General features: G+C 46.8%; 1 protein-coding gene across 1 annotated transcript in view; it reads right to left on the bottom strand.

Moving 5' to 3' along the window:
- LOC141105850 (alpha-2-macroglobulin-like protein 1) overlaps nucleotides 1-26,792 on the bottom strand; it is a 168,101-nt gene that overhangs the window by 78,301 nt on the left and 63,008 nt on the right. Inside the window, exons 14-17 of the mRNA XM_073595991.1 lie at nucleotides 24,622-24,679; nucleotides 11,678-11,820; nucleotides 10,725-10,874; nucleotides 8,892-9,059 (exon numbers count right to left, since the gene is read on the bottom strand). Of these exons, the coding sequence (XP_073452092.1) occupies nucleotides 8,892-9,059; nucleotides 10,725-10,874; nucleotides 11,678-11,820; nucleotides 24,622-24,679 (519 nt within the window). The remainder of the gene's footprint in view (nucleotides 1-8,891; nucleotides 9,060-10,724; nucleotides 10,875-11,677; nucleotides 11,821-24,621; nucleotides 24,680-26,792) is intronic.

The raw sequence follows: 26,792 nt of genomic DNA, 5'->3' as shown, positions 1-26,792 counted from the left end.
TTTGCGACTTTGTAGCAGAGTTTTATCACTCTACTTGATAGACCCTTATGCTGCATACACACGATCGGACTTTATGGCATACTTGGTCCGGCGTACCGGATTTCGACGGACAATTCGATCGTGTGTGGGCTCCAGCGGACTTTGTTTTCTCAAAAGTTTGACGGACTTAGATTTGAAACATGTTTCAAATCTGTCCGACGGACTCGAGTCTGGTCGAAAAGTCCGCTCGTCTGTATGCTAGTCCGACTGACAAAAACCTACGCTAGGGCAGCTATTGGCTACTGGCTATGAACTTCCTTGTTTTAGTCCGGTCGTACGTCATCACGTACGAATCCATCGGACTTTGGTTGATTGTGTGTAGGCAAGTCCGTTCATTCGGAAAGTCCGTTGAAAAGTACGCTGGACAAAGTCTGCCGTAAAGTCCGCTCGTGTGTACGCGGCATTAGACTTCAGGATCTCTGTTTCAGATACAATACTAAGTTTAGCATGGCTGGATTGGGATGCAGTACTGGGCCCTGGGATAGCAGGTTCCAACTGAAAGGTAACATCCAAGGTGGTCAATCCGCTAATGAAAGCAGAAGGGAAAAGCATGCCCTCTTTGGCCAAAAGGGGGCTATTAGGATAAGAGCTCTCTGGGGACCCTGATGTAAGGAGGGGCTCTCTGGGGACCCTGATGTAAGGGGGGGGCTCTCTGGGGACCCTGATGTAAGGGGGGCTTTCTGGGGACCCTGATGTAAGGAGGGGCTCTCTGGGGACCCAGATGTAAGGAGGGGCTCTCTGGGGACCCTTATGTAAGGAGGGGCTCTCTGGGGACCTTGCTGTAAGGGGGGCTCTCTGGGGACCCTGATGTAAGGAGGGACTTCCTGGGGACCTTGATGTAAGGAGGGGCTCTCTGGGGACCCTGATGTAAGGAGGGGCTCTTTGGGGACCCTGATGTAATGAGGGGGGCTCTGGGGACCCTAATGTAAGTAGGGAGGCTCACTGGGGACCCTTGTGGAAGGGGAGGCTCTCTGGGGAACCTGGTGCAAGGGGAGGCTCTCTGGGGACCCTGGTGTAAGGGGTGGCTCTCTGGGGACCCTGATGTAAGGAGGGAGGCTCTCTGGTGACCCTGATGTAAGGGGAGGCTCTCTGGGGACCCTGATGTAAGGGGAGGCTGTCTGGGGACCTTGATGTAAGGGGGGGCTCTCTGGGGACCCTGATGTAAGGAGGGGCTCTCTGGGGACCTTGATGTAAAGGGGGCTCTCTGGGGACCCTGATGTAATGAGGGGGGCTCTGGGGACTCTAATATAAGTAGGGAGGCTCTCTGGGGACCCTGGTGTAAGGGGAGGCTCTCTGGGGACCCTGATGTATGGGGAGGCTCTGGCTCTTGTAACTGGTTTGCGACTTTGTAGCAGAGTTTTATCACTCTACTTGATAGACCCTTATGCTGCATACACACGATCGGACTTTATGGCATACTTGGTCCGGCGTACCGGATTTCGATGGACAATTCGATCGTGTGTGGGCTCCAGCGGACTTTGTTTTCTCAAAAGTTTGACGGACTTAGATTTGAAACATGTTTCAAATCTGTCCGACGGACTCGAGTCTGGTCGAAAAGTCCGCTCGTCTGTATGCTAGTCCGACTGACAAAAACCTACGCTAGGGCAGCTATTGGCTACTGGCTATGAACTTCCTTGTTTTAGTCCGGTCGTACGTCATCACGTACGAATCCATCGGACTTTGGTTGATTGTGTGTAGGCAAGTCCGTTCATTCGGAAAGTCCGTTGAAAAGTACGCTGGACAAAGTCTGCCGTAAAGTCCGCTCGTGTGTACGCGGCATTAGACTTCAGGATCTCTGTTTCAGATACAATACTAAGTTTAGCATGGCTGGATTGGGATGCAGTACTGGGCCCTGGGATAGCAGGTTCCAACTGAAAGGTAACATCCAAGGTGGTCAATCCGCTAATGAAAGCAGAAGGGAAAAGCATGCCCTCTTTGGCCAAAAGGGGGCTATTAGGATAAGAGCTCTCTGGGGACCCTGATGTAAGGAGGGGCTCTCTGGGGACACTGATGTAAGGGGGGCTTTCTGGGGACCCTGATGTAAGGAGGGGCTCTCTGGGGACCCAGATGTAAGGAGGGGCTCTCTGGGGACCCTTATGTAAGGAGGGGCTCTCTGGGGACCTTGCTGTAAGGGGGGCTCTCTGGGGACCCTGATGTAAGGAGGGACTTCCTGGGGACCTTGATGTAAGGAGGGGCTCTCTGGGGACCCTGATGTAAGGAGGGGCTCTTTGGGGACCCTGATGTAATGAGGGGGGCTCTGGGGACCCTAATGTAAGTAGGGAGGCTCACTGGGGACCCTTGTGGAAGGGGAGGCTCTCTGGGGAACCTGGTGCAAGGGGAGGCTCTCTGGGGACCCTGGTGTAAGGGGTGGCTTTCTGGGGACCCTGATGTAAGGAGGGAGGCTCTCTGGTGACCCTGATGTAAGGGGAGGCTCTCTGGGGACCCTGATGTAAGGGGAGGCTGTCTGGGGACCTTGATGTAAGGGGGGGCTCTCTGGGGACCCTGATGTAAGGAGGGGCTCTCTGGGGACCTTGATGTAAAGGGGGCTCTCTGGGGACCCTGATGTAATGAGGGGGGCTCTGGGGACTCTAATATAAGTAGGGAGGCTCTCTGGGGACCCTGGTGTAAGGGGAGGCTCTCTGGGGACCCTGATGTATGGGGAGGCTCTCTGGGGACCCTGATGTAAAGAGAGGCTCTCTGGGGACCCTGATGTAAGGTGAGGCTCTCTGGGGACCCTGAAGTAAGGTGAGGCTCTCTGGGGACCCTGATGTAAGGGGAGGCTCTCTGGGGACCCTGATGTAAGTAGGGAGGCTCTCTGGGGACCCTGATGTAAGAGGAGGCTCTCTGGGGACTCTGATGTAAGGGGAGGCTCTCTGGGGACCCTGATGTAAGGGGAGGCTCTCTGGGGACCCTGATGTAAGGGGAGGCTCTCTGGGGACCCTGATGTAAGGGAAGGCTCTCTGGTGACCCTGATGTAAGGGGTGGCTCTCTGGGGACCCTGATGTAAGGGGTGGCTCTCTGGGGACCCTGATGTAAGGGGAGGCTCTCTGGGGACTCTGAAGTAAGGGGAGGCTCTCTGGGGACCCTGATGTAAGGGAAGGCTCTCTGGGGACCCTGATGTAAGGGGTGGCTCTCTGGGGACCCTGATGTAAGGGGAGGTTCTCTGGGGACCCTGATGTAAGGGGAGGCTCTCTGGGGACCCTGATGTAAGGGAAGGCTCTCTGGGGACCCTGATGTAAGTAGGGAGGCTTTCTGGGGACCCTGATGTAAGGGAAGGCTCTCTGGGGACCCTGATGTAAGGGGAGGCTCTCTGGGGACCCTGATGTAAGGGGAGGCTCTCTGGGGACCCTGATGTAAGGGGAGGCTCTCTGGGGACCCTGATGTAAGGGGAGGCTCTCTGGGGACCTTGATGTAAAGGGGGCTCTCTGGGGACCCTGATGTAATGAGGGGGGCTCTGGGGACCCTAATATAAGTAGGGAGGCTCTCTGGGGACCCTGGTGTAAGGGGAGGCTCTCTGGGGACCCTGATGTATGGGGAGGCTCTCTGGGGACCCTGATGTAAAGGGGAGGCTCTCTGGGGACCCTGATGTAAAGAGAGGCTCTCTGGGGACCCTGATGTAAGATGAGGCTCTCTGGGGACCCTGATGTAAGATGAGGCTCTCTGGGGACCCTGATGTAAATAGGGGGGCTCTCTGGGGACCCTGTTGTAAGAGGAGGCTCTCTGGTGACCCTGATGTAAGAGGAGGCTCTCTGGGGACCCTGATGTAAGGGGAGGCTCTCTGGAGACCCTGATGTAAGGGGAGGCTCTCTGGAGACCCTGATGTAAGGGGAGGCTCTCTGGGGACCCTGATGTAAGGGGAGGCTCTCTGGGGACCCTGATGTAAGGGAAGGCTCTCTGGGGACCCTGATGTAAGGGGAGGCTCTCTGGTGACCCTGATGTAAGGGGAGGCTCTCTGGTGACCCTGATGTAAGGGAAGGCTCTCTGGGGACCCTGATGTAAGGGGTGGCTCTCTGGGGACCCTGATGTAAGGGGTGGCTCTCTGGGGACCCTGATGTAAGGGGTGGCTCTCTGGGGACCCTGATGTAAGGGGAGGCTCTCTGGGGACCCTGATGTAAGGGGAGGCTCTCTGGGGACCCTGATGTAAGGGAAGGCTCTCTGGGGACCCTGATGTAATGGGTGGCTCTCTGGGGACCCTGATGTAAGGGGAGGTTCTCTGGGGACCCTGATGTAAGGGGAGGCTCTCTGGGGACCCTGATGTAAGGGAAGGCTCTCTGGGGACCCTGATGTAGGGGGAGGCTCTCTGGGGACCCTGATGTAGGAGGAGGCTCTCTGTGGACCCTGATGTAAGTAGGGAGGCTCTCTGGGGACCCTGATGTAAGGGGAGGCTCCCTGGGGACCCTGATGTAATGGGAGGGCTCTGGGGAACCTGATGTAAGTGGGGGATCCGCACCCAGATATGTAACGATTATATATACTGTATATATACACACACACACACACACACACACACGTTATATACATGCGTATGACTTTCTTTACTTCGCTGCTATGGGCTCTAGCCCGAGATCTTTTGTAGACCCAGCAATGCCCCTGGTGGGGGTCCTTCATGGTTTCTTGCACCGGGGCCCTGAAGATTCTCGTTACACCTCTGGCTAGGGGGGCATCTAATTTAGGGGACTGATTCCAGACTGGGTTTGGGTCAAAAGGAAATCTTCTTTTTAGGCTACTTGAAAAGAAGAGCCCTTTGACTGGTTCCACCCACTCCCTAAGCACTAAATCTGTCATGATTTTATGCACTGGGAATACCTTGGGTTTCTTTTTATTCAACCCTTGGTACATTTTGTCATGTCTTGAGAGTGTGTTTTTTTTCTTCTTTCATCTCTAAGGTCTCATAGATTGCCTCCACTAGTTCATCCACTTCCTCCTGGGAAAGTTTGAACCTTGTGGGCACTCCTGAATCCTCCTGGGCTTCCTCCTGTTCTTAATCTGATTGGGAGGAGTCTGGGTCATTGTTTTTAAGGGAATTCTCCCTACTCTCTAAAGGCTCTCCTGAACCTGAAGCTACCAGAGCAGGAGAAGTGGGCACCTGATCCAGTTGGCTAAAGGCCATGCCTGGGACTTGTGCATCTCAGATAAATTTTCTAAATGACTGAAAAGTAGATTGCATTTTATCCTTGAAGCAGCAGAGGAATTTTGAAAAATCAGAATCATCCTCGCTCTTTAGCACGGCTGTGATGCAAGTTGGACACAAGGTTTTTGTGTAGCTAGATGAGAGCCTAGCACTACAAGAAGGACTTTTTTTTTGTCTGTCTTGGTAGTGGCTTTGTCTGATCTGGATGATTCTTTCTGAGAGGGGGACAAAAAGGAGAGAGGGTTTTGTTTAACACAAGAACTCATCTAATCCTGGCCTCCTCCCAGTGTGCTAAGGCGCCCAACAGAGCTATAAGGTGGTTCCCCCAGGGTCTTCTAGCTCCCCTTGTAATCAGTGATACACAGGAAAAAGAGGCTCTGGCCAGGCCAGCCTACCTGTGATGAGCTGACGTTTGACTCCCCTGGAGCGTGGGATGCCTCCATGGTGCTCCGTTGCTGTTGGCGTCTAAAGCCCATGCTGTTGCGCCTTTAATACACCAGCTCGGCGCTCCCCTTTTCTCTCTGCACTGAAAGCCGGAACCACAACCTCCGGTGTGCAGTGATGACATCTTATCCACTGGAAGTGATGCCCAGCATTTTCTGGGTCATGGCGTCCTACAGCAAGGAGAGTGAGCTCTCTCACTGCTGACGCCGCTGCCGATGCTCCGTTATCACTGGGGCGGGGGCAGCATCATGTTGTGGGGATGCTTTTTCTTGAGCAGGGACAGGGAAACTGGTCAGAATTGATGCGAAGATGGATGGAGCTAAATACAGGGCAATCTTAAAAGAAAACCTGTTAGAGTCTGCAAAAGACTTGAGACTGGGGAGGAGGTTCCCCTTCCAGCAGGACAACGACCCTAAACATACAGCCAGAGCTACAATGGAATGGTTTAGATCAAAGCATATTCATGTGTTAGAATGGCCCAGGCAAAAGAAAGACCTAAATCCAATTGAGAATCTGTGGCAAGACTTGAAAATTGCTGTACACAGACACTCTCCATCCAATCTAACAGAGCTTGATCAATTTTGCAAAGAAGTATGGGCAAAAAAATGTCACTCTCTCTAGATGTGGAAACCTGGTAGAGACATATCCAAAAAGACTTGCAGCTGTAATTGCAGTGAAAGGTGGTTCTACAAAGTATTGACTCAGGGGGGCTGAATACAAATGTACGCCTTACTTTTCAGATATTTATTTGTAAAAAAACTTGAAAATCATTTATCATTTTCCTCCCACTTCAAAAATTATGTGCCATTTTGTGTTGGTCTATCTATCTATAAAATTCCAATAAAATAAATTTACGTTTTTGATTGTAACATGACAAAATGTGGAAAATGTCAAGGGGTGTGAATACTTTTTCAAAGCACTGTAGTTTCCGGATCACTTTGCTCTGAAAGCTGACAGTTGGCTACCACCATTGCAAATACTACATCTGCAACAGATTAAGAATTAAAGGGTCAATTCACCAGAAAGTATTATTGTCATGAAAGCTGGAACATGATGAACAGAGTTAGCAGCTTATAGATGCTACAATAGTGAGATCTCTCTTCCATTATTCCTGACTCTGCTCTAGACCACCTGGGAGTTTTGGGTGTTCCCACCAATACAAATCAAACAGGGATGGTGGTAACCCCTTATAATGAGCACAACAGGGTAATCAGTGCAGAGATCTCACCAATAATTTTTCCAAGTGACAGAAAAAACTGCCAAGTTTAACCCTTTTTACCAAACACTGAGCTGTCACTTTTGGGTGGCCTGACCTTCCTCATACATTGTTTCTACCTTTATGGGGAAGCTCCTGCCATAAACTCAGGTGAAACTAAATCAGAGATTTGCTCAGAGGATGCTTTTCTAATAACAGGCACCTTGGGATCTGCCCCCAGGTAGGACTTTTACTTTTAGAAGTTTAAAATAGAATGCAGGTTTGTTTTAATCTTGCCTCAGGACAGGCAGCCCAGTCTTCATATGCATGGCAACCTTAAAGTAAACTTTATATAAACCCTAATGTCTCATTCACACAGGTACCTGGGGTTGCGCTGCAGTTATATCACCCCTTGCCCCCTACTCTAAGCTGCAATGATTGCTGGACGGGGCCGTACACATGCTGAGGATGCAGTGCTATGCTTCTTGGCCAAGGGAATAATTATACCCCATGTCACAATTGGCCATCTAACACATTGGTTCTCAACCTTATTCCTCTAATACCCACAACAGGCCATGTTTTGGGAATTTCTCTTAGATAAAATAGCTGTCCAAAATACCAAGCCATTGACTTCGATTTAAAGCACCTGTACAAGATAAAGGAAAACCTGCATACACGGCCTGTTGGGGGTACATGAGGACTGAAGTTGAGAACCACTGATCTAACGCACCCTATTCAAGTGAATGGGGCTGCAGTACATCCATTGTCCATGTTGACAGCTCTCTGGTCATCTGTCCTTGATTTGGACATGTTAAGATCAGTGACAGTAGGGAGGTCGCTGTGGGGCCCGTGATCTTTTGTTATGCCCCCGTGGAGAAGCCACATTGATCATCTTTGCGTGAGATTTCTGGGGTTTGTTTGAATGCAGCATCTCCTGTTAAGGTGTGTTAGGATTGCGGGCAAAAGGACTCACACGTCAGTTTTGGAGTTCTGTATTCAAACACATGCTTTTGAACAGCGAGCAATTCTGAATTTGAATTCAAGGCTTTGTCAGGCTGTGCTTGACATGAACACCTATCTACAGTACATGGGTCCTCTCTAGGTAATAAAAATGATTTGCTTAAAGAAAATCGTGTATAATACATTATTCTCTGTTGAGATGGTTCACATCTCCACTCCAAGTCACCTGAAGCCAAGTGCATGAAGTGCAAAAATAATCTGAAGCTTTTTTTATAGGTCGAACTGGGCAGATTAGTGATTTCTTGAAGTTTTTTTTTTTCCATAGAAATGCATGGAAATGCACAATTCACGCTTTTTTGAGCATTTTAGCGTGTTTTTGAGCATCTTTATGCTTAAATGCAATAATTAAATGAAAATAAATAATTAATAAACAAATAAATAATACATAAAATACATAAATAAAAATCATAAATAAATAAATACATACATCAAATAAATAAAAAAAAATAATTATAATAATCATAAATAAAAATAAATAAATAGTAAATAAATTAACCCTAACCCTAATAATAACCCATAAGCCTAACCCCTAACTCATAACTCTAAGCCCTAATCCCAACTCTTAACCTAACTAAATAGATAAAATAATAAGTAATAGGTAATAGTAATAAGTAATAGTAATAAGTAATTCAATCATATTAAATCAAATAAATACATACATAAATTAACCCCTAAGCCTAACCCCTTAACCCATACAAAAAAAGAATGACTAAATAATAAATAAATAATAATATATAAATACTTTTAAAAAAGCAGATAAAGTTGAAAACATAGCAACAAATTATGATATTTTTCTCTGTTAGTTAATTAAAAAACGCCAAAGCTCAAATATGCTTTAAAAACAGGCATACAAAGGCCTGGAAAAACACTCAAAAATGCAACGCTAAGGTGTGACTGCAGCCTAAATGATGACATTGTCCCCCAAGATGTGGTCTCTGCTACCTTCATTCACTGGTTTGGGACCATCCACCTGAGCAAGACATCTATGACATTTAGAGACACAAGGGGGGCCAAGCTGTCAGGAGGCCAAGCTTTGTTACAGCTATGAAGCGTATAACTTACCACAAAGTCTTGATAGGTTTCCCTATCTGTTCTGCTGCTGGTTGGCTTAGTGTACACCCCGTTGCAGAATTGTTCCATATTTTCATCTATACACGGAGGTTCTGAGTCCTCATAATTAATGTTTTTATATTGTAAACCAAAAATATAGGAACGCACACTATTGTATACCTGTAAAGTAAACATAAGAAGAATTTGCGTGAACTGCATACATACAAGGTCCAATGTTGCGGCAATATTTCTTTCACAGGTACCAATGTTGGGGAACCATTCCTTCCATTGACACCAATGTTGGGACAATATTTCTTTCACAGATATCATTGTTGGGGCACCATTCCTTCTACTGACACCAATGTTGGGATGCTATTCCTTCCAATGGCTCCAATATTGGGGCACTATTCCTCCCACTGACACCAACAATGAGGCACTATTCCTTCCACTGACACAAACAATGGGGAACTATTTCTGTAACCTTTTTCCACTTGCACTGGTCACAGTGTGGCCACCAAAAGGTCTGAAGACCAGTAAACTGGCAATTCACGTAGACCTCTTTCACGCTGGGGCGGTTTGCAGGCGTTATTGCGCTAAAAATAGCGCCTGCAAACCGTCCCATAACAGCTGCTGCTGTGTCTCCAGTGTGAAAGCCCCGAGGGCTTTCACACTGGAGCGGTGCGCTAGCAGGATGGGAAAAAAAGTCCTGCTAGCAGCATCTTCGGAGTAGTGAAGGAGCGGTGTATACACTGCTCCTTCACCGCTCCTGCCCATTGAAATCAATGGGGCAGCGCGGCTATACCGCCGGCAAAGCGCCTCTGCAGAGGCACTCTGCTGTGGTTTTTAACCCTTTCTCAACTGCTAGCGGGGGGTAAAACCGTCCCGCTAGCGGCCGAATACCACCGCTAAAATGACGCACCTAACTTTGGAGACCCCTGGTCTAACTCTTCTCTACTCTGCCCAAAATTATACAAAAAAAATTGGGCTTAAACCCAACATTTAGAACTTCCCCCTCATCTTGTGCTGACCTGCCTCCTGTCCCTGCCTTTTTTACCAATGAACATTTTTTTTTACAATGTACTTTGTGTGCTGCACTGTCTAGGCGAGATGTTTTCTCCACCCCCTGCATGTGCGCAGAAGTACAGCAAGGCTTGGGTCCTGAGAGAGCCCAGTGGCACATCTGTGCATGCGTGGGTTTTCCTGGCTATCAGCACATGCATGGAATTTTCCACACATGCACAAAAATGCTAACAAGGAAGTCTGAAACCTTCCCTGTCTTTGCGCACGCGCATGAAAAAACCCTGCGCTTGCTCAAATGCACCACTGGGCTGTTCTAGAACCTAAAAGCCTGGCAGAGCCCATGGGTGCATCTGCGCGTGTGCAATAATGGTGCCACTGGGGAGGGTGGAGTCTGCTCAGAACAGGATTGAGGTTCCATGTTATTTTGGGCTTTGAATTCCTCCAACATGTTTAAGTAAATAGGATTTAAAGTGTATCTAAACCTAAGAACATCATTTTAATATATTGCAGCTTACAAGTCATTCAATATGGCGGCTGCATTACTTTTAATTTGTCAGGATTATTTAGCAAGTACAGGGAATATCTGTTGATCTTGCCAACAATGTCCTTGTCACTTACTATGAATTTAACTGACTTCACCAACAATGTACTTCTTCCCAAGTTATCTTCTATAAACGACAAATACCCCCCACTTCCCCATGTGATGAACAGTACATAACAGAATAAACAGAGGAGGTGTTTGCAGTTCATATTAAGAGATCAGACTGGGTGACAACTATAGCTTTCTCCAATAAATAGACACACCTAAAAGAAAAGAATTCTTACATTATCAGGATTGAATTCATCATATGAGTTGATCAAACTGAAGGAGGCGTCTCTTGCTCTTAATCCACAGAAGGACCCTGGTGCAGCTTTTATTTTTCTATTAACTGTAGCGCCTGGGGCCACAGCCTTCTCTGTAAACTCCATATTCACCTAAAATGGAATAAGTATTGTATATAAGTATAAGTATATAAGGATATATCCTTTCTATGTAATTGAGCCTTTTTACTTTCTACAAACCAGTGGCAGCTGGTGGTTTTTTGTTTGAGGGGGGCGGCAAACAACCGAACACTCCCCCTGCTGTCCACCGGTCGGTCCACTGGCACCTACCCCATCTAGGCGGTGGGCATCTGAGGAGCAGAGGCGGGGATCGGGCATCCGAGGAGCGGGCGCGGGGATCGGGCATCTGTGGGGACCGGGCAGCCCTTCTCCTCCTCGCTTCCGCTGTGCATCTCCTCCCCTCCTCCTAGGCATCCAATAGGATTGCATGTCTCTTCAGCCAATAGGGTGACGGGTATCAGACCCGTTTCCCAATTGGCCGGGAGGAGGATCAGTGTTGCAACAGTGAATATTCATTCGCTGTTGCAACACACCTGGTTGGGCTCCGGACGCATCCTCTGCGGCCCGAGCCCAGCCTATTTTGAAGCCTATTAGAGCCTCTGGCTCTAATCAGGTGTGTCAAAAAAAACCTGCCGCTGTAATTCATGCACCCGATGCCCTGAAAGGGGCAGAATGCATGAATAGGGGGTGGCCGCAGCAGCCATGGATAGATTCATGCTATGCATGAATCTAACCATTACCATATAGAGGGTGGCGAGGAGAGAGGGCGAGAGAGTGGCAAGAGTTTTCGTATACAGGGTAGTTGGCAAATATCAATCACCTTGTGGTTTATATTTGCATGATAGAGTCCATATAAACTTTAGCCATTTTAGGTTAATGCAGTGATTCTATCATACCTCATTCTCAAAGCAGGCCACAATGTTCACAGGTGCAGTGTCTGAGATCACATCCTCCTTCAGGGGTACAAAGGCCAGTAATGTAGCTCCTGTTGCAAATGTACTATTAACAGTAAATTCTATTGAAGCTGACCCTTTATAACCTGTAAAAACAGAGGAACATATGTAAGAATTCACCCTACTACTAGTATTTTTGTAACACAAGGCTACTATAAGAAGTAGAAATCAGTTGGGCTAGTAGAACCAAACGATTCTGCCTCTATTACTAGTTAGCCAAAAATGCATTAAATTGTATTGAATAATGCCCCTCATTGTTATTATCTTGCTAAATAACATGAAAAATTCACATAATAATGTCATAACTTTTTTTCTGAAAATAAATAAATAAAATAAATAAATAAAAAATAAAACACAAAAACAGTAAGCACAAATGGGTAGAGAATATTTATTTATTTTTATTTTATTCAGGTACTTATATAGCGCCGTCAATTTACGCAGCGCTTTACATATACATTGTACATTCACATCAGTCCCTACCCTCAAGGAGCTTACACTCTAAGGTCCCTAACTCACATTCATACATACTAGGGACAATTTAGACAGGATCCAATTAGCCTACCAGCATGTCTTTGGAGTAGAATATATTTTTAAACCAATTTTGTTGTCTTTTATTTTGAGTTTTCAAAGCTTGGTGTGTTATTACATTATCAACAAAGTCATATGATTAGCATGTCAATGGGGACATGGTTAATGTTGCTAATTTTCCCGCAAAAAATACAGTTTGTCAAAATCACACCATTCATCCTTAGTGATAACCTGTGATATCCTAGAAAAAATGCTGCAGCATAATCAATGCACAGCTGGCAGTACACAAAATAGCCAGATGACTGCTGCTTACATCTGCTGTTAAGAAGACCTGTCAGAGGACTGGTATATTCTCTGTACAAGGCTCCCAAAAGCCCTCTCGGGGAGCCTTGTGTCCTGATCTCCTGAGATTTTGATGACCATCTTGGGCCATACAGTTGTGCTCAAAGTTTGCATACCCTGGCAGAAATTGTAAAATTTTGGCATTAATATTGAAAATATGTGTAAAAGGTATAACTGTGCTAACCCAATAAAAACAAAAATGGCAAGCAGCAACACTAGAATGTGACTAAAATTCAAATACGATAATGTGAAAAAAGTGCAGCGCTAACATAAAACACATGTAAGTGAACCAATAAAGTTCAGTGATAAAATCAAGTTCATTGTGTGTATAAAGAAGGTAATGAAGTCCAAACAATGAAACAGATGGCAAATCCAATAAGACCGAAGAAATCTTCTGACATACCATTCATCTACGGTTAACTCTAGTGGTAAAGAAGGTGAAAATACTCTTACCAGAAGGGGTGGATTCTGATGCCGATGACACAGAATCAAATAGGCTTATGGAACCAGATGGAGGGTTCTCCCAGATGGTAATAGAGGTCCAGAATCTTTGAAGATGTCTCCTCTAGGCTGGAACTGCTGTGATGATGTCCTCCAAGTTAAGGAAGGCAGCCCATCAGATGGAAGAGTCCTGGTTTCTCATGGACCAAAAGGTATGAGAGGAAAAAACATATAGAGTGCTCCAATGGTGCAGGTCAAAAAATATATTTATTGGAACCAACCAATATACAAAAATATAAAAATATAAAAAGTGATCACATAAAATGTTATAAAAGCAATGTAGGAAACTGAAAGCCTTGCCCTACATTGCTTTTATAACATTTTATGTGATCACTTTTTATATTCTTGTATAATGGTTGGTTCCAATAAATATATTTTTTGACCTGCACCATTGGAGCACTCTATATGCTTTTTCCCCTCATACCTTTTGGTCCATGAGAAACCGAGACTCTTCCATCTGATGGGCTGCTTTCCTTAACTTGGAGGACATCATCACAGCGGTTCCAGCCTAGAGGAGACATCTTCAAAGATTCTGGACCTCTATTACCATCTGGAAGAGCCCTCCATCTGGTTCCATAAGCCTATTTGATTCGGTGTCATCGGCAATCCACCCCTTCTGGTAAAAGTATTTTCACCTTCTTTACCACAAGAGTTAACCGTAGATGAATCGTATGTCAGAAGATTTCTTCGCTTATTGGATTTGCCATCTATTTCATTGTTTGGACTTCATTACCTTCTTTATACACACAATGAACTTGATTTTATCACTGAACAATAATGAAAATATGACTGATCATGCCAAAAAAAACTGTATTTCTTGTGGCCATACGACAGGACCCGGAAGAGGGAAGCATCAGAGCTTCTTTCTTATTTCACTGGTGTGCAGGGATGACTGGTATCTAAACAGCAGAGCTTGGGTGCTTGTCACCTGGTCCAGGAACAATATAGTGGGATCCAGAAGGTCCCTAACTTTCCCTATGCAGCAAGAGCCTTTCCCTGTGCTAAACCTAATTGCCCTATCATTGACAAGACAGGTTCCTCTCTCTACCCACCCCAGGGCCATCTTTAAGGCAGGGCAAAAGGGGCAGCTGCCCTGGGCCCTGTCATTGTTGTGGGGCCCAAAGCAGCTGCCTCATACTTGCCAACTTTCCTAGTTTAAATTCCTTCGTCCCTTGAGGTTTTAGTCTCATGCTGTGTCCTAATATTTCAATGTGAAGTTCTGTTATTATTGCTGCCCAGCTCTGTCTTATTGTTGTGTACAGATGACTCACCTGTAGACCCTGTGTTTACATGTAAATACCGGAATTGATATGTACATAACAGTGGCATGCATATGTGAATAGTGGCAGACCAGGAGCATTCTATGTAAACAGAACTGGTATTCATATGTATATCATGCCCCCCTGAGGTCATATCCACCATCACCTATACTGAATGCTACCCACTGGGGAGATAAAGGGTCATGCTCGAAAGTCCTGCCTACAACTGTGGTCATTAAGCCTACCATTAGCCTGTTCTGCAAAGGTAAGGAAATTAGTGGGGGAGGGTAGTGTGTGGTGTGCAGAGGTAGGCAGAGAAGGAATTACAGTTTGGGGTGCACAGGTGAGCAAGGTCCAGTCCATGTTGTGCAGCCAGTGAGGAGATGATGTGCTGTAACCTCTAGCAACCAATCAGTAAGCAGTAATGATGTGCAGTAACCAATCAGTGAGCAGTATTGATGTACAGTAATCTCTAGCAACCAATCAACAAGCAGAAATCATGTGCTGTAACCTCTAGCAAGTAATCAGTGAGCCGAAATGTTTGCTGGAACCTCTAGCAACCAGTCAGTGAGCAGTAATGATACACTGTAACCTCTGGCAACCAGTTGCAATCACTGTCTGATCTGATTCAGTAAACTGATTTTGAGTCTAGCTGCTATTTATTGTATGTCTCAGAGCAGGTGGAGAGCAAAACTGCATAAGGGGGCCCCAAGAAAATGTTTGCACAGGGTCCAATCAATATTAAAGATGGCCCTGACCTACCCCCACACTGTTGGTGCCCACAGTAGCCTTAGTAGGGAGTATACAGTCATGCTCAAAAGTTTGCATACCCTGGCAAAAATTGTGTCATTTTGGCATTAATATTGAAAATATGACAGATCATGCTAAAAAAACGTCTTTTATTTAAGGATTGCAATCACATGAAGTCATTTATTATCACGTAGTTTTTTTGGATCCTTTTAAAATCTTAATGATAACAGAAATCACCCAAATGGCCCCGATAAAAAGTTTACATACCCTGCAATGTTTGGCATTGGTACACACACAGAAGGTGGCACACACAGGTTAAAATGGCAATTAAAAGGTTAATTTCCCACATTTGTGGCTTTTTAAATCACAATTAGTGTCTGTGTATAAATAGTCAATGAGTTTGTTAGCTCTCAAATGGATGCACTAAGCAGGATAGACACTGAGCCATGAGAAGTAAGAAAAGAACAGTCAAAAGACCTACGTAACAAGGTAATGAAACTTTACAAAGATGGAAAAGGATATAAAAAGATATCAAAAGCCTTGAATATGCCAGTCAGTACTGTTCAATTACTTAAAGTGGAGTTCCACCCTAAAGTGGAACTTCCGCTCATCAGATTCCTCCCCCCCTCAGGTGCCACAATTGGCACCTTTCAGGGGGGAGGGGGTGCAGATACCTGTCTTAGACAGCCGCAGAATATTCGCAGAAGCCCGCCCCGTTGTGTGCTGGGAAACACACAGTTCCCAGCACACAACGGGAACCAGTGCAGAGGCGCAGCGCGACTCGCGCATGCACAGTAGGGAACTGGGCAGTGAAGCCGCAGCGCTTCACTTCCCAATTCCCTGACAGAGGATGGCGGCGGGGGCAGCCGAGAGCCGAGCGATTGATCGGCTTCGGCTGCCGACATTGCTGGACCCTGGGACAGGTAAGTGTCCATTTATTAAAAGTCAGCAGCTGCAGTATTTGTAGCTGCTGGCTTTTAATATCTTTTTTTAAACGTGCAGCTCCTCTTTAATAAGAAGTGGAAACGTTGGGGATCTCTTGATAGCAAGCCAGGGTCAGGTAGATCAAGAAAGATTTCAACCACATCTGCCAAAGGAACTGTTCGGGATACAAAGTAAAACCCACAAGTAACCTCAGGAGAAATACAGGCTGTTCTGGAAAAACAAGTATGGTTGTTTTTAAGGAGCACAGTACGATGATACTTAAACAAAAAAGAGCTGCATGGTCAAGTTGCCAGAAAGAAGTCTTTACTGTACAAGTTCACAAAAAAGTCTGGTTACAGTATGCCTAACAACACCTTAAGATGCCTCATTGGCTTTTTTGTGGCATTGTTGCAGTAAAAGCTTCCTTCTGGCAGCTCAACCATGTAGCTCTTTTTTGTTCAAGAATCGTTGAATTGTGCTCCTTGAAAACAACCACACCCTCTTTGTGGAGAGCTGCCTGTATTTCTCCTGAGGTTACCTGTAGGTCTTTCTTTGTATCCTGAGAAATTCTTCCACCAGTTGTGGCTGCAATCTGTGTTGGTCTACCTGACCTTGGCTTGGTATTAAAAGAGCCCCTAATGTTCCACTTCTTGATAAGTGATTAAACAATACTGACTGGCATATTCAAAGCTTTGGATATCTTTTTATATCCTTTTCCATCTTTGTAAAGTTTCATTACCTTGTTACGCAGATCTTATGACTGTTCTTTTCTACCCCCTCTTGGCTCAGTGTCTAGCCTGCTTAGTGCATCCATGTGAGAGCTAACTCACTGACTCATTGACTATTTATACACAGACACTAGTTGTGATTTAAAAAGCCACAAATGTGGGAAATTAACCTTCAATTGCCATTTTAACCTGTGTGTGCCACCTTCTATGTCTGTACCAAGGCCAAACATTGCAGGGTATGTAAACTTTTTTATCAGGATCATTTGGGTGATTTCTGTTATCATTATGATTTAAAAAGGATCCAGAAGACTATGTGATAATAAATGGCTTCATGTGATTGCTATCCTTAAATAAAAGACAGTTTTTTTAGTATGATCAGTCATATTTTCAATATTAATGCCAAAATGTCACAATTTTTGCCAGGATATGCAAACTTTTGAGCATGACTGTATACTCCCTACTAAAGCCACTGTGGGTACCAACAGTGTGGGGGTAGGTAGAGAGAGGAACCTGTCTTGTCAATGATAGGGCAATTAGGTTTAGCACAGGGAAAGGCTCTTGCTGCATAGGGAAAGTTAGGGACCTTCTGGATCCCACTATATTGTTCCTGGACCAGGTGATTAGCACCCGAGCTCTGCTGTTTAGATACCAGTCATCCCTGCGCACCAGTAAAATAAGAAAGAAGCTCTGATGCTTCCCTCTTCTGGGTCCAGTCGTATGGCCACAAGAAATGGCACTTAAAGCTTAACTTCACCCAAAAAGGGAAGTTCCTCTCTTCCTCCTCTTCTGGAACATTTGGATTATATTTTTTTGGGGACGGTGGTAAGCAGGTACCTGGTTTTGACATGTACCCAGTCCCACTTCTGGTCAGATCGCTATGGCAGATTCACTAGAAGTCCCCCCACCACTTCCCGCAGCTTTCTGGAACCATTCACAAAGATCAGTGCGGCAGGAAGCCGGCTGTGAAGCCACAAGGAATCACAGCCCCCAGTTAACATGCTGCCATCAGGGACCCAAAGACCAGTGAAGAACCAGCTCGGGTGAGGGCAGCGCTGGATCCTTGGTTAGGTGAGTGTCCGCTTATTAAAAGTTAGCAGCTACAGCATTTGTAGCTGCTGACGTTTTATTTTGGGAACCCTGGCTGAAGATCCTATTTAGGGATGCAAGCCTCTGGCAACAAGTCCATGTAAACACTGCATGATTGTTGTTTTCTTCATATAGAAGCCCGTAGCTGAGAAGGAACGAGTCAGCGGAGGGGGACATGACAGGGTGATAAGGCAAGCTAGCAAGGTCAGGTTTAAGGTGTGGCATTTAAGTTTAATTAAAAGGTCATTATTGGTCAATATTTGGTGCAAAGGGGGGGAGCCAGTAGTTAATAAAATAAGGAGGAGTGGGTGGGGCTGTAACAGTCTTTTGAACTGGTCAAGAGCTTCTGGTCAAGAGTGTCAGGTGTCTCTGGACATTGGGAGTGGAGTTCCTGTTTAAAATGAGTGAGCTACAGCAACTTTTAGCTCAGCTTAGAGCAGCTGCGGATGTTCATGGAGTGGACTGGATACAGAGCAAAGTGTCGGCTTCTCTGCAAGGGGTCCAGCAGAGTTCCCCCAGTTTGGGACCTGCGCCCCAGCGCGCTAGGAGGTCTAAACCCCCTGAGCGCTTTACACCTGATGGAACCCCTCAGGCTCAACGCCGCACCGGGAGCCTGCAAGCGGAACCTTCAGGCCCCCCTGCCAAGCGCATGCCTGCCTTGGACGGGGGTGAGCCTGGAAGGAATCCCCATCCGAGGCGGAGCCTGCGGGGGATGGGGTCACCTCGGCGATCCGCGCCACCCCCATTCTCCATCGCCCGGATTCCGGTTACTGCGGCCGGTGTGCCTGGCAAGGTACCGGTCAGCACACCGGCTCAGCGTGGGAGAGCTGGAGCTGCGAGCATCGGCCTGGAGTGAGAGGCAGCCGGTGGCACACCAAGAGATTCGGATGGCTGGCGGGAGAGGAGGGCACGTCTGCCCGTGGACGTTTGGCTGCTGCACCGCGCACCTCCGGACTACAGGTGGCGCCTGCATGCCCAGGTCAGGCCGGGGCGCAGGATGATGACGTCAGCGGGAGCGGAGGTCGGATCAGGCCGGCGAGCCTGTCAGCGCACAGAACGACTGCCGGTGAAAGGGAGGAGAGAGAACGGAAGAAGCTGCGGCGGCTGCCTGAGACCGGAGGAACACTGGAGGAGCGGGGATCGGATGCCAGCAGTGCTGAGGAGGGTGAGCTGGTGGAGGACCCTGGGGACGCCGTGAGGGAAGTCGGACCGGCGGCTGGAGGGGTTTTCCGCCCCATGAAGCCTGGTGAGTCTCATCCTATTTTACCTTTCATTTCTCCTCCTGTGTTGTCGGGGTTGGGAGCCCAGGGGCAAGGGGGGTTGTTGATGGAGGCCCGGGGACGGAAGGACTAACGAGGGAAGTACTGATGGGTTTAAAAGAATTGCTGCAGAAGCTTGGTAGTGGAGGGGTGACTGGAGGAGCGGCTGCAGTGGGGGATACGTCCGTGGGACCGGCAGAGGCGGTAATGAGCCCCTCTACCCCTGCGACAGTAGGGACAACGGGGGATGCGCTGCAAGAAGGTAGTCTTGTGGCAGAAAATCAGAAGGATCCACAGGACAAGGCTGCGGATAAGGTAAGACTGGCTGACGCGGCGAAGTGCGAAGTATATGTATGCTTCGAGGGACCTCTGGGAGCACACCTAAAGCAGGAAGTTCGGGATAGGATTTGGAAAGGGGAATATGTGGAGATATTTTCTCTGCTCCCCCTGGAAAAATTTAATCTGGATTGTGTCAAGCCGGATGAAAGTAAAAAGGAAGATGAGGAAAAACGGAGGTATCGTCTGATTCCTCATACGTTTAATAATTGGTTGCAAGCATTTGCAATCCTGGCCAGTGTGATTGGCGAAAAGGAACCGGCGAGCTGCTCAGCCTTGTTCTGTTATCTAGACGCGATCGGGGAGGCGAATAGGGTTTATGGTGGCATGGCATGGTTGCGCTATGACGAGCAGTTTCGGCAACGTAAGGCGGTCCGACCAGCTATCCGCTGGGATCACAAAGACATAGGGCTTTGGATGAAACTTATGACCCCGGCCAGGACCGGGAATCAGTTTTTTCCAGGAGGGGCTGGTGGTGCTTCCACCCCAGGTGCGTCGGCCATTAGAAAGAAGGGGGTCTGCTGGCAATTCAATGACAGCTCTTGTCGTTTCGGAGGGTCCTGTCACTTCAAACATGAATGCTCAGGATGCGGGGGCAGTCATGCCTTCACCAGGTGTTTTAAGGCCGGTAAGCACAAGACAGGAGATGGGTCTGGAAAAAGGGAGGACGCCGGTGATGGTGGGAAGGATGTTTCCTTTCCTAAATAGGTATCCGGACTGGGAGTCGGCTCGACTCCTCGGGGAGGGATTCTCTGTGGGTTTTAGAATCCCATGCTCATTGGTTACAGTTCTCCCGATTCCGGCTAATTTACAGTCGGCTCGCCTGTTCCCTGAGGTGGTAACGGAGAAACTTCGGAAGGAAGTTGCTTTGGGTAGGATGGGCAGTCCTTTTTCTTCCCCGCCATTTCAGGGATTGATAGTGTCCCCTTTGGGAGTGTTTCCCAAAAAGGAGCTGGGAAAGTATTGTTTGATTAATCATCTTTCTTACCCGAAAGGGGCGTCGGTGAATGATGGTATTGACCCGCAGGCTTGTGCGGTCACCTATACTTCATTTGATGCCGTGATCACATGGGTTCGGAGGTATGGCCAGGGCACTTTGTTGGCAAAAGTGGTTGTGAAAGCAGCATTTCATTTGCTTCCTGTTCATCCGGATAGCATGCACTTATTGGGCTGTAGATGGCAGGGGTCGTATTTCGTCGACCGTTGTCTGCCTATGGGGTGCTCCATCTCCTGTGCGTTGTTCGAGACCTTCAGTTCCTTTGTGGAATGGGTAGTACGTGACGTATCAGGGTTGAACTCTGTCATCCACTACCTGGATGATTCCCTGTGTATTGGCCCGGCGGATTCCAATGCTTGTGCGGTTCTGTTGGGAATGTTGCAGCACATAGCGGCTTGTTTTGGAATTCCATTGGCACCCGAAAAAACAGTGGGCCCCACAACAGAATTGGTCTTTTTGGGAATAACGATTGATTCCCTGGCCATGGAGTGTCGTCTGCCAGAAGACAAGCTTGTGGCTTTGAGGCAGGAAGTTAAGGACTTGGGGGGCAGACATAAGGTTCGGGTAAAAGAGTTGCAGTCTCTGTTAGGCAAATTGAATTTTGCCTGCAGAATTATCCCAATGGATAGGATATTTTGTCGTCAACTGTCGTTGGCAATGGCGGGTGTTAGCAACCCCAGGCATTTCATCCGTCTGACTCTGGATCATCGAGCGGATCTTGGGGTATGGGACGATTTCCTGGCTGTTTAAAATGGGAGATCAGTTTGGATGTCAGGCCCCGTTAGCAATGTGGACATGGAGTTGTTTACTGATGCAGCAGGGTCAGGAGGATATGGAGTGTTCTTCCAGGGTAAGTGGAGTGCGGGAGGCTGGCCTGATGATTGGAGGGCGGAGGGTTGGTTGCGTAACCTAGCAATTTTGGAATTGTTTTCCTATAGTGCTGGCAGTGGAAATTTGGGGTAGTGCCTTACAGAATAAAAAAGTGCATTTCCATTGTGATCATTTGGGAGTGGTTACTGCCATCAACAATTTATCGGCCTCTTCTCTCCCAGTGGTGCGATTGCTGCGCCATTTGGTGTTGTTATGCCTTCGCCTTAATGTGTTCATCTATGCTGTTCACATTCCGGGGGTTTCTAACAGGATTGCGGATGCTTTGTCTCATTCGCAGTGGACGGAATTCCGTGTATTGGCACCGGAGGCGGAGCAGCATGGTACCCTCTGTCCTCAGAGGTTATGGGCGATCGCATCGGAGTCGCCGCAGGATTGATTTGCAAGTCACTGAGTGAGACGACGTGGGGAGCATACGCTGGTGCATGGAAGGAATGGAATTCGTTGGTGGCAGAGGTAGGGGGGCTCGAGCCTCGGGACGATGAGTTGACGTTGGTCTTGTACTTTATCATTAATAATTTTCTTCAAGGGGCCTCTGTGGCATCGATTGAACGTAAGTTAGCGGGATTGGCTTTTTGGTTCAAAATGCAGGGAGAGGTGGACGTCACGAAGTCGTTCATCGTGCGTCAAGCCTTGAAGGGCTATCGCAAGGGTTCCAAGGCTAAGGATCAGAGGCGCCCGGTCTCTTTCGATACGTTACGGAAGATAGTGGCAACTATACCACGGGTGTGCATTACGACGTATGAGCAGCGATTGTTTCATGCTGCCTTTTTATTGGCTTTCTTTGGGGCCCTACGCATAGGGGAGCTGGTCAGCCCCTCTAAGCGTGTTGCTGGGGGTCTTAGGAAGGAGGATGTGACGCTGCATGGTGACTCGGTGAGTATTAATATTCAGAAGTCAAAAACGGACCAGACTGGTAAAGGGGCCGTGTTGGAGCTGTATCGGGGGGTTGAGGCCGGGCTGTGCACGGTCTCAGCTGTATTGCAGCTGGCAGCAGCCAGGCCTAATAGGTAGGGACCTTTCCTGCTGCACATGGATGGCTCGTTCTTATCACGTTTCCAGTTCATTGCAGTTTTCCGCAAGTGTCTTACGGCGGCAGGCTTGGTTCCCAGTCAGTTTGGTTCGCACTCTTTTTGGATTGGCGCAGCTACGGAGGCAGCTAGATGGGGCCTGGGGGCAGCAGTTATTAAACGGATCGGTAGATGGGAATCAGACAGGTTTAGGCTTTATGTCAGACCTCATCTTATTTAACCAAGAGGTGTGTGTTTTTTCATGTTCTTTCTGCATTTTCCGCATCTTGCTCCTGCCTTTTTGTGTGTTTAGTTTGTGCATGTTACGTGGTGTTCGGGTGCAGGTGGTGGGGCAATGTTTCTTCTCTGTCTGTTTCAGGTCGCAGATGCCTGGTGTGGATCCTCGGGCATTCCTTTTTTTACTGGGGGGCCAAGAGGGCAGAAGTCAGGCCCGCAGCTAGGCAGCTAGGTTTGTCCTGGGAGGTGGGTAGTGTCCGGTGGATTGGAGTGAGGGGGATGATGTGGAATAAGGTGGTTCCTGAGGTTCATAAATTTGCACGGTGGGACAGGGCTCCTGATATTGTGGTTATCCACGCAGGGGGGAATGATCTGGTTGTCAGGAGATCCAGGGAACTGATTCGGGACATTCGGTTTGATTTTCTCAGACTTAGATGTGATTTCCCAGGCACCACATTTATTTGGTCGGAGATTGTGGCACGTACTTTTTGGAGAGAGGCCAGATCTTTGGACCGAATCAATAAAGCCTGGGTGAAAGTCAATAAGGAGGTAGGAAGATTTTTTATTAGGAACGGAGGTCTGGTCATTAGGCACTTGGATTTAGAATCTGAGACTTGGAGGTTCCTCAAGGGTGATGGAGTTCACCTCAATGCAGTGGGTACTGATTTATGGTTTCTAGGTTTGGAGGATGGAGTGCAGAGGGCTTTTCAGGTGTGGTGGAGCGCGCAGGCATAAGGTGTCATACCTGCTGCGCTATGGCATTTTGGGATCCTTGGCGGTGACCGTGTAGATTAAGGACCCTGGGGTGGCTGAGGTCAGCTGGGTTTAGGCCCTTAGTCTTTATAAATAGCGGCTGGGGTGGATGGGCCTCGGACACAAACAAAGAGGGTTGTGGATACACTGGTACCGCCTTGGATCTTAAAAGTTATACATTTCAGTGAGCATAGTGAAGTTTAGGTGGGTGTTTATATTATGTATTATTAAATAAAAGTTGGTTATTATTAATAAAGGCCATGTTGGCCATTTAACCCACCTCAGGTGTTGTGTGGTTTTTTAAGTGTATTAAGTGACAGTATGGGATAAATAGGTGAGTGGCATTTAGCAGGGTAAGCTCTTAGCTACCCTTGTCAAGAGAAGCCCGTAGCTGAGAAGGAACCAGTCAGCGGAGGGGGACATAACAGGGTGATAAGACAAGCCAGCAAGGTCAGGTTTAAGGTGTGACATTTAAGTTTAATTAAAAGGTCATTATTGGTCAATATTTGGTGTAAAGGGGGGGAGCCAGTAGTTAATAAAATAAGGAGGAGTGGGTGGGGCTGTAACAGTCTTTTGAACTGGTCAAGAGCTTCCCTCCCTCCCGCCCTGCATATAGGTATGGTAGTATTGGTTTTTACATTTGGAGTGGTAATGGGGGCATTTTGGGATCCTTGGCGGTGGTAGAATGTGATGCATTCTGGGTAAACGGTGGGGAACCATCAGGTATGGTATTCTCGAGTGGGAACGGTTCACTGGCTAGTGACCGTGTAGATTAAGGACCCTGGGGTGGCTGAGGTCAGCTGGGTTTAGGCCCTGAGTCTTTATAAATAGTGGCTGGGGTGGCAACTCAGTTAGATGGGCTTCGGACACAAACAAAGAGGGTTGTGGATACACTGGTACCGCCTTGGATCTTAAAAGTTATACATTTCAGTGAGCATAGTGAAGTTTAGGTGGGTGTTTATATTATGTATCATTAAATAAAAGTTGGTTATTATTAATAAAGGCCATGTTGGCCATTTAACCCACCTCAGGTGTTGTGTGGTTATTTAAGTGTATTAAGTGACAGTATGGGATAAATAGGTGAGTGGTATTTAGCAGGGTAAGCTCTTAGCTACCCTTGTCATATTATATATATTTAATGTTTGTGCCTTGACTTTGAAACCCGGTTGAACATTTATTGTAAATATCATTTTCTACTACCAATTTTTTGTAAAATCTGTCATCTGATCCCTCTGAACCATAGCCACACACAACCCTTATCCACACATATCTAGAAATTAAATACTTACCTTTTGATAGGTCAACAGGGATTTCACCATTTGCCGCAATTTTGTTTCTTGCCACAAACTGTAAAAAATTAAAAGCAAATTAGATGAAAAAGCAAAAAAAACTTGATAGTTTATGTATATCCAAAACATTTTTTTTGTTTTTAGATAGAGTAGGAAAAAGGTAGAACTTTTGTCTGTTTTTTTTTTTTTTATTGCTCTCTGTCTCCCCTCTGGAGAGATTTGTTTCATCTATTCTTCCTGGTGACCATTAATTATCTCCAAGACAGAAAGTAGTAGTAATGAGAAATCCAAAATTTTACAATGGTTGAAAGAACAAAAGATGAGCGAAAATCTCCCAATGGGGACACCTGCTCTAGTGTCAACTGTCTAAAAGGAGAATTCCCTTTATAGATAGTTCATCTTACTTCTTCCTGTTTTGACTGCAGGACAGCACATAAAGGGAAGTCTGCCCCAAGAAACAGACAGGAAAGAAAATAAACTGACTGGAGTTTTACTCTTTTCTATTATATCTAACCTCCCCTTCCAAAAAAATATATATATATTTCCTGTACTACACTACTGCTGTAGCCAGGTGCTTAGATGACAGAGACAGCAACTACAGACATTGTACTACAGGTGCCTTTTTTGCCAAACCGGATTCTAATGCTGGCTTCGCAACTGTTTAGCCTACACTCACCAGGGGGAGCCGGTGGGACTTGAGAAACTGAAAGGACTATGATGCAGCCATGCTGGGTCATGGGAGCTGTAGTGTGTGGGGAGTACTGTGTTGTGGAAGTGAATGAGGCTGCAAATTCCAATGCCCTAAAATCACAAATCACAAAATCTGGGCTTGTGATATATAGAACGCTCTCTTGCTGTGTAGGGACTGGAGCTGTGTAAACCGTTGTGCCTGGGTGTTCCTACATTAGAGACTGAACCTTTGAAGGCCAGAGTTTTGGGGGACTGAACCACTGTGGACCAGGTCCCTGAGGATCAGAGACAGATGAGAATCCAAGATAGGGTTCACTGAGTGCCAGGACTGGTGAACTTCTGTGGCTGTGATGACTTTACCACTGTTTAGCAAATTTGGACAGGGAGAGACTGCCTATTTGCCTTGTAGCCCTAAAAAACAAACCACTGCATGCAGACTGAAGGGGACATAACCAAGTGCACCACCATACAGACTGGGCCCCACTGTTAACTGGCTGATGTTTGCGGGTCAGGTTCCAGATACTAATACTCTCATCTACAGTGCCTTGAAAAAGTATTCATACCCCTTGAAATGTTCCACATTTTGTCATATTACCACCAAAAACTTAAAGGTATTTTATTGGTATTTTATATGATTGACCAACACAAAGTGGCACATAATTGTGAAGTGGAAGGAAACTGATAAATGGTTTTCAAAATGTTTAACAAATAAATATCTGAAAAGTGTGGTGTGCATTTGTATTCAGCCCCCTTTACTCTGATACCCCTAACTAAATCTAGCGGAACCAATTGCCTTCAGAAGTCACCTAATTAGTAAATAGAGTCCACCTGTGTATAATTTAATCTCAATATTATTACAGCTGTTCTGAGAAGCCCTCAGAGGTTTGTTAGAGAACCTTAGTGAACAAACAGCATCATGGAGCCAAGGAACACACCAGACAGGTCAGGGATAAAGTTGTGGAGAAGTTTAAAGCAGGGTCTCACAGAGCACTGTTCAATCCATTATCCAAAAATGGAAAGAGTATGGCACAACTGCAAACCTACCAAGACATGGCCATCCACCTAAACTGACAGGCCAGGCAAGGAGAGCATTAATCAGAAAAGCAGCCAACAGGCCCATGGTAACTCTGGAGGAGCTGCAGAGATCCACAGCTCAGGTTGGAGAATCTGTCCACAGGACAATTATTAGTCGTGCACTCCACAAATCTGGCCTTTATGGAAGAGTGACAGGAAGAAAGCCATTGTTGAAAGGAAACCATATGGGGGAAACAGCAAACATGTAGAAGAAGGTGCTCTGGTCAGATGAGAATAAAATGTAACTTTTTGGCCTAAAAGCAAAACGCTATGTGTGGCGATAAACTAACACTGCACATCACCCTGAACACACCATCCCCACTGTAAAACATGGTGGTGGTAGCATTATTGTGGGGATGCTTTTTTTCAGCAGGGACAGGGAAGCTGGTCAGAGTTGATAGGAAGAT

Source organism: Aquarana catesbeiana, linkage group LG08 (assembly GCF_042186555.1).
Source record: "Aquarana catesbeiana isolate 2022-GZ linkage group LG08, ASM4218655v1, whole genome shotgun sequence".
Taxonomy (NCBI): Eukaryota; Metazoa; Chordata; class Amphibia; order Anura; family Ranidae; genus Aquarana; species Aquarana catesbeiana.
Note: the sequence above shows the minus strand (reverse complement) of the source record. Positions and strands in the feature narration are given on the sequence as shown.